This window comes from Cyprinus carpio, chromosome B6 (genome assembly GCF_018340385.1).
Source record: "Cyprinus carpio isolate SPL01 chromosome B6, ASM1834038v1, whole genome shotgun sequence".
NCBI lineage: Eukaryota > Metazoa > Chordata > Actinopteri > Cypriniformes > Cyprinidae > Cyprinus > Cyprinus carpio.
The window spans coordinates 7,980,851-7,989,458 of NC_056602.1; the positions used below are offsets into that span (position 1 = coordinate 7,980,851).

Sequence of the window (8,608 nt, forward strand, 5' to 3'; positions counted from 1 at the left end):
GCAATTACTTTATGAGAACTTCCAAACTTTACCGATAACGCGTCTTTCCTGGTTACTGTTGTCTGAGATTTACTCATGAAGCTATACCCTGTTGACCTTTGTACCCAGGTCACATATGACAATTAACCAACCAGTACAAGCTAAAAATGAAATCAAGTGTCCGTGCTTATCTCCATAAATGATGGTTACTTCTTTACTGTTAGTTATTCTATATCTAATCTACAATTAGGATGTAATGAATCTGAAAACTAGAGCACAAAAAGCAAACTGACTGCACTTTAGTGGTATTAAATTTGCAGTAATATCATTTTGTGCAATAATAACAATGTTATAATAACATTATAATTAATCACTTATGGCAGTGCAAATGTACATTGACATCTGATTCCTCCTAAAGGTTCTGCTTTGTACATTGAGAACTGAAACTCAAAAGGTAAAACTGAAGATATTGAGAGCGATCACTAAAGTGCACAAAAAACAGAAACATCAGCAGGTAAAGCATTAGAACATGAATAGACATGACAAAAATGCACCCTTTTCACCGTTTTATTTGACAGATCAAATCCATCTGATACAGTTTCCAGTTAAATAAGCATGCTGCTTGTTCAGTCTTTCATTGTAATCCAAATACTTTAAGGGTTCAGTACAATTTAATAATTTAATGTACAACAGCACCTGTGGAACCAGGGGACACAGATTTCATTCCCTCAGTGGATAAACTGGGGATCTGCAGTAACTCGACTCATTTTTACATTACTTGGACAAACAAAGAAGTGTAAATTTTCCCTGCTAAAATAGACTGGCATTAGAAGCATGCCACGTGTTATAATGAATAATCCTGGCCACTGGATCTGTCACATCATTTGAATAGATATCACTGAAGATATTCAAAGCCAAACTACAAACAATTAATTTAAATATCGCTGTCTCCTCACTCTCCAACTGTATTATGATGTGGATGCCTTTAAGTATGCAATAAGGTCTGCCCTCTCGCCCTTCTTCTTGATCCCAGCAAAGATCATCTTTGTGCCTGGAATGTACTTCTTGGGATTCTCCAAATATTCCATCAAGGTGTCTTCACTCCAGACAATGCCTGTAAAAAGAAAAATTTGTTAAATATTGTTATTACATCATATTGTGAACAGAAAACAAACTGTAACATCATCTGTAAACCTTACCTTTGCTCTTATTGGCATCTGTGTAGGAAAATCCCTGTGCCTGCCCGGTCTTGCGTCCAAAAAGACCCCAAAGATTTGGCCCCACTTTGTGCTTGCCTCCGTTTTCAACTGTGTGGCACTGGGCGCACTTCTGGACGAAAACCTTCTTTCCCTTTTCAACGTCACCCATATTAACCTAGAAGTAAAAGAGAGGTGAAAACACCGCCGAAAGGCATTTGAAGGGTGAGTGCTTTAAAAGCACAGCGGACAGATCATTAGAAGGTCATTCAAGGATGGAGCATCTACATGCTTAACCCATAAACTTCAAGACATAAATCGACCCAATCAAGGTCTAAGATAGCTTGTAAGGTCAGTTCACCTCCAATAGAGAAGTAAAGAATCGTTTCTTGGTCTCTAGGTAGGTGGATTATGTTTCCTATGACATCCAATCACTGCAAACTCGCATCTGTAAACATCTCGGTATTAAGATGTTCATCCGAGGATAACCTTAAATCGCCTTCATTATAAAAGAAAGCCTTAATCACTTCAGTAAACGTATTAGCCATCCAACCTGTGAGAACTAGCTTACCATTAATGAGAAGCGGAGCGGAGTTCATGTGACAAAATCCCAATTAACTTATCAAAAGACTCTCAGATAAGTTATACATTTCCGAAGAACACAGCAGAAGTCGTAAACCGGTGTCGGATCCACGTTGCGGAAGCTAACAGCTAGCCACATCTGGCTAGCTCACCCATAAACCCACATTTTCCCATTAATTAGTGAATGTTTATTACGGCTTAATTACCAAAAACGAGCCTTCCCGTTTTTAGAATGACAAAAATACAGAGATTGTTATTAAACCCTATATATTCCTTCTTTGACATACAATGTTCCTGAAGAGTACGGTGGTAAGCTTACGCAACCTTACACCACCCTTCCTCAGAACCGCTTCAAAATCCTCCATTTCGTTTAAATGTCCCATCTGCAATCATCAACGCGGCGGACACGATCGGTTTAATGCGGCTGATAATATTACCTCTCAGGCTGTGTTAGGTATCCTTTCGTTGCGGGATGCGGTACACTGTTCGTGCCGGTCGACGGACCGATTCTGTATCAGGGCGAAAAAGAAAGGTCACTTCATTTTAGAGGCGCGAGAGGGCTCCGGTATTTGACGTCACAATCATGCGCTGCGTGAGCCGTCACGTGTCTCTTCCCGACGAATCTGTAAGTGACGCGCAGCTGTTCTCCTGAAGATCCATCTAGGGGCCCTGTCCAAATGGCACCCTAAATATGGATTTCTTCTTCTTCTTTCTTTTGTTGAATGGCCGTTCAGTCTTTAGGAGTATTTATGAGTTGTGACAGTCAGTGCCTTTAAAGAGATATATAAATTAAAGGGATGGAGGAAAACATCACCTAAATTGAAACTGAAATAAAGCTCACCTAAATTGAAATTGAAAACATTCTCGTCAAACTTACATTGGTGCGTCCCAGTTATGCACTATTCTATTACGTTTTCAGTATAAATAGTGCGAGTAGTGCATTCACACTGTCATTTCTAGCGAGAGAAATTAATATTGCAGTAATGAAATATTAACTTAGTTATCACAAAAGCTCTCTATATGTTGTTGTAGATCATTAAACCGTTACTTGGCCTCAGAAGCTTGTCCGAAATCAGCTTCATGAGGTGCCTTCTGCAAAAACGCCCTTATATAATCCATGCACTACATGGTTGAGTACATAGTGTATGAGTGTATAGTGCGCCATTAAATAACTATTATTATTATTATAACTATTATTTCCTAGTTATTCACAGAAAATATTTTATTTTATACTGAACGGTATTTTATATTGAATTTTTAAATGTCCAATATGATTCTGTATAATGATTCATTAATTAATGAGAAACAATTAAATTCGTTAAAAGGTGCGGTTACCCTGCTAACAAGATTAATGAGTGTTTTTTATATCAGCATACAGCAGGGCTCTCAAGTCTCAAACATTCACCGTGAGACACACGCATTTCAACCCGCTCTCACGACACACCTTGTATTCCTCACGCTGAGAAATAATGGATAACTTGTCCTGCTATAATTAACGGACAAATACGGGGGGAAGCTCTCTGCCGAGTTCATCGTTCTCTCCAGTTATACAGAGTTAAATGACAACTACCAGCCAATCAGAAATTAGAATGTTGTTTCTGCGAAAATTACGTGATCCCGCTGCAAGCGCGTTCGTTACTAAGCAACAATAGCGAGATCCGATGAAGGCTGCAGGTAACCGTTTTTTTTTTTTTCTATAGCATTTTGATTTTACGACTCCTAGACGGAATCATTTGCCTGGGATCAAAGGTAGTGTGAGCTGATGTTGTGGAATATAGCCAAAGACTATAGAATAAAAGGACTCTGATATAGCCAAATTCGTGCTAAATTATTTTTGATGCAGTCAAAAAGCTCTCCAGCTGCTTTGCATCAGAATAATTTACTTAGCTTTGGCTACCAGAAACTAAAGAAAGTACTAGCGATGTTATAATATAACAATGAGTAAATCTGATAAAAGACAGACAAATTAATACAAATAAAATAAATTGTTTTGTATATTTCAAAAATACAAATGTCTCAAAAATAAAAAGAAATTTGGCTTCAAACGAGCCAACTGAACATCAATGTGCATACTGAACACATACAGTAGGATTGCAAAACTTGCCCTGAGCATGTATGTCAAGCTGTGTGTGTGTGTGTGAGAAAGAGAGTGAGGTTGGATTTTTGAACTTGTGATTTTCATGATTTTTGTGTGTGTGTGTGTGTGTGTGTGTGTTGTAACCGTTGTAACTAAGTGTTTGTTGTACATTTTGATGCCTGGATGACGGGGTAGGGGGCTCCCACTTAAAGCACTCTCCATGGGTTTGAACAAAACAAAACTAGGAACAGTTTGGCTATGGACAGGACACTATCATCTAGTATTATGGTGATAGTGTATGGCCTTAAGTCACAGTGCTTTAAGTGGGAGCCCCCCTACCCCTGCCATCCAGGCATCAAAATGTACAACAAACACTTAAAGGGGTCATATGATGCAATTTAAATATTTCCTTTCTCTTTGGAGTGGTACAATCTCTTGGTGCATAAAGAAGATGTGTAAAGTTGCAAAGACTAAAGTCTCAAATCCAAAGAGATATTCTTTATAAAAGTTAAGACTTGTCCACGTCCTCCTAAAACGCCTCGTTTAAACACGCCCCGACGTCTACGTCACTGTGTGGGAAGATTTGCATAACACCGCTCAAATGTTATTTTAATGAAGAGAGGCGTAACTTTTATTCTCGCTGTAGTATTGTTGTTGCTACGCTGCCATGTTGTGGAGATGCTGTGTGTTTCATTGTGAAAGCAAAACTACTTTGTTTGGCCTTCAAACAGAGGACGATATCCGCTTCGTCATGCCTACAGCTGAACCATGCGGGTCGCTGAGGAAATACATCAACTTCGAGCTGTGGATCGCCGGATCAGCTTTCACCGTGGATGAAGCAGAGTCCAGCCCGGAGTCGTCACATGTGTCCTTCTTAGAATCCACTGTTCTCCACCCACCGGCTGTTCCTCACTCAAGCCCACAGTGTGTGACGATGTGTGATGCATTTTATGGAGGACTGTTTCCTGGACCTACAGACTAGCCTACAATGGGTCTGTGATCAAAGGCTGTTTCTATAAAGTGAGGCAGTTCCAACTTTGCAAGGACAGTCTGGTGCTTCTGACTTACAGCCTGTAATATGTTTTATATTTAAAGATTTGCCATTGATGATTCAAACACGAGTTATAAGCAGTTTAGAGTAGCGCTTGTTGTTTGACGTTTCTCGATCACATCAATGCAGACATGGTTTTTATGTTTACACAGCACGATACACAACGCAACGTGTAAACACACCATATAAGTCATTATAATCAGTAATTATGTCCTCACTGGATGCAACAAATGCCTCGTTTGTATGGGTGTTTATTGGTTTTGTCTGGTTGTGCCGGGAGACGCCACCACAGTATGTTAAGGTACATAACATTTCCGTCACACGCTTGAGGTATTCAGCCAATCACAAAGCACTGGATAGCTGGGCCAATCAGCCATACACCTTTTCAGAACGATGAGCTTTTTAAAAATCGATGCGTTTCAGAAAGTTGGTGCATAGAGGAGTAACAATAATGTACAGTATGTGGAAAATCATGTGCTTTTTTGAACCTTAAACCACAACAAATTGCATTACACCAAATACGCAACATAATGTTATTTTTAGCAATGCCATATGACCCCTTTAAAACAGAAAAAAAAACATTCAAAAGCTGAAATGTGCTCTCTTTCTCTCTCTCTATCTCTCTCTCGCTCTCAATTTCAATTTAGGTGAGCTTTATTGGCATGACAAAAACTGTACATTTGTATTGCCAAAGCAATTGCAGCTGGGCTGCTTACAAATAGTGCACATATGTATTAACAGAAAGAAAAGAATAATAGTAATAGTAATAATAAAAATATATAAAAAGTATTAAGTATGTAGTGCAAAATGAATGTTTATGTAAGTGTATAAGTTAGAAATAAAATAAGATAAAGTATTAAGATTTACAGAGGCAAAAATATACATCTAAGTAATATAATAGAATAATATGGCATGACATAATCTACATGTGCTGGAAACATCAGATCAGTGCAGGTTGAGTGTTTTCTCTTATTCCTCTTATATCATGGCAAGCAGACATATATTGAGCAGCAAACGAAACACAGCAGTTCTTGTGTTCTCCTAACAGATACTGCAGTTTTCTCCTGGTTCGAACGAGTTTTTAAATGTCTGATGGATGATCTCCTGTATTTTATCATAGAACACTGTCTGTATGTCCATGTATTTGGAGCATTCTGTTAGGAAGTGCAGTTCTGTTTCCATCAGATTTAGATCACAGTGTGAACACAATCTCTGCTCCGGTGGCAGCCATGTATTTCTGTGTCTGCCTGTCTCTATCATCAGCTTGTGTCTGCTGAGTCTGTATCTGGTCAACGTGCTTCTCAGTTTCTTATCTGGCACTGTGTACAGATACTCTGCCATACTGTACTCTCTCTTTAGGGCCAAAATAGCATTGCATTTTTTACTCTGTTGTTGTGTTTGGGTTTGCCAGTGAGTGATGTAGTTCTCTAACGTCAATAGCATGCAAGGAGAATGACTAACAGTCATGAAAACAACTGTTAACTGCTGTTTGATTTGTGCAGTAATCTGGTTGATTCTGATGTGATTCAGAGCATCAGTAGATGTTAGTGAAGCATCAGGACTGAAGCTCTGGATCAGCTGAGGGAGGGGACTGCTTCTTTGCTCATCTCTTGGTATTACAGGGCTTTATAATGATATGATTGGGGGTCACTGAGTTTCAGATGTTTCCAGAATTTAATTGCCCTGTTTTGTATCTTTATGATTAGAGGATATTTACCTAATTCTGCCCTGCATGCCTTATTTGTTGTGTGCCGGTGCACATGTAATATATTTTTTTTACAGAGTTCTACATGCAGGGTCTCAAGTGGATGTTTTTCCCATTTGATGAAATCTTGATTTGGATTTGTCAGTGGACCCCACACCTCACTGCCATAGAGGGCAATGGGCTCAATTACTGATTCTAATATTTTCAGCCAAATTCTAATAGGGATTTCTATAGGACATTGCCGTTTTGTAGCGTAGAAGGCCCTGCGTGCTTTATCTCTCAGTTCATTCACAGCATGATTAAAGTTTCCTGTGGATGTGATTTTCAAACCCAGGTAGTTGTAGTGTGATCAATGTGTTATCTGGTTAGTGCCTAATGTAAATGTGTGTTGTGTTCCCTGGGATCTGGATCTTTTTCTGAAAGATCATAATTTTGGTTTTCTTCAGGTTGACTGTCAGGGCCCAGGTCTGGCGGTATTGTTCTAGCAGGTCTAGGTTCTGCTGTAAACCATGTTGAGTGGGAGACAGCAGAACCAGATCATCTGTATACAGCAGGCATTTGATCTGTGAGTTGTGTAAGGTGAGGTCAGGGGCTGCAGATCACTCCAGACTGCTCGCAAGTTCATTGATGTAAATGTTAAAAATCTGGGCCTTTTTGTTGGGCTTAAGCAGCAGCCCTGTCTCACTCCATGCTCCTCCGGGAAAGATACCTCATACGTTTGGTGAAGATTTTTACGCCACATTTTACTTTCAGTGTACATTGATTTGATAAGGTCATAGGTTTTACCTCCTATGCCACTTTCAATAAGTTTGTATAAAAATAGTCCTTGGTGCCAAATTGAGTCAATAGCTTTTTTAAAAGTCAGTAAAGCATGCATATATTTTATCTTTATCTTGGTTAACATGTTTTTTCAATTATTGTATGCAATGTATAGATTTTTCTCTCTCTCTCTCTCTCTCTCAACACACACACACAGCTTGACATACATCCACAGGGCAAATTCTGCAACATTGCTCTTCAGTTATAATATATATATATATATATATATATATATATATATATATATATATATATATATATATATATATATATATATATATATATATAATCAGATTTACCAGTTGTTATAATTCCCATTTCATTATTTTCAACAATAGGTAAAATTGAACTGCTAGCAAAAACTTCAGAGAATTGTGTGCTGCAAAAATTTGAATGGCTCCTCCCCATTGAGTGGCCCCCCTCCCCTAATCTCACTCCAAACTTTTGCTATAACTTGAGAGCCCTGATACAGTATACCGTTAATTAACAAATTATATTTATGTTGCGCATTGAAACAAGCCTCAATTACTCAAGCACAACGCGCCTTCTCTGTACACATGGTGACCGTGATTTCACCAAGTACAACATGTTCCTGGATCAACATCCTTGTTGATCCTGGAACAACATCCCAATTAACCAATCAGAACTGAGAGATAACTTTTCAGGAAATATCTGTTTTAGGCTTATGATCAGGGTTAGGTGCTTCTACACCCTTATTAATCAGCTATCCTTTCCCTCTGATTTTAAGAATAAATTATGGGTAGGGTTAGATTTAGGGGTAGGGATTGGGTTTAGTCTACTTTTTTTTGACAGTAATGTTGACATGTCTTACTTCACAAAATCATGGCGACCCTGTACACATGTACCCCTATAATGTGACTCTGAGATGTAGCGTCACACTTAGCGTTGTGTCTGCGTGACATGAGTTTTCATTACATTGCAGCACGATACCATTCACACGATTCTTGTTCGCGCGAAAATGAACATGAGAGGCATCCAGAGGACTTGATTTTCAAGTTATCTGGGGTTTCCCAATCAACACCTGAAGCCGACAGGTGACTCACAAACGAGAGCTTATAATTACTGTGGTTTACACCACGTGACTGACAGGAATGACAAATGACAGGTTTTGTCAGACGTTGCCTACATAAATTCGTCAACATATCATAACTGTAAACATCTCGTATACAAAGCTTCTT

At 38.8% G+C, this 8,608-nt stretch overlaps 1 protein-coding gene across 1 annotated transcript; it reads right to left on the reverse strand.

Annotated features, from left to right (window-relative positions):
* Positions 1-530: 530 nt before the first annotated feature.
* On the reverse strand, positions 531-2,338 carry LOC122137643 (cytochrome c-like). Its single transcript, XM_042725508.1, has 3 exons — positions 2,195-2,338; positions 1,179-1,353; positions 531-1,093 (listed from the first exon to the last, which is right to left on the reverse strand). Exons 2-3 carry the CDS (start codon positions 1,345-1,347, stop codon positions 948-950), a joined length of 315 nt encoding a protein of 104 aa, XP_042581442.1. The 5' UTR covers positions 1,348-1,353; positions 2,195-2,338; the 3' UTR covers positions 531-947.
* Positions 2,339-8,608: the final 6,270 nt, after the last annotated feature.

Bases quoted from the DNA above. Each gene is read 5' to 3' on its own strand.
- LOC122137643 (XM_042725508.1), bottom strand. From the start codon at position 1,347: ATGGGTGACGTTGAAAAGGGAAAGAAGGTTTTCGTCCAGAAGTGCGCC. The intron at 1,094-1,178 runs GTAAGGTTTACA...TTCTTTTTACAG, and splicing joins AGATGCCAATAAGAGCAAAG to GCATTGTCTGGAGTGAAGAC.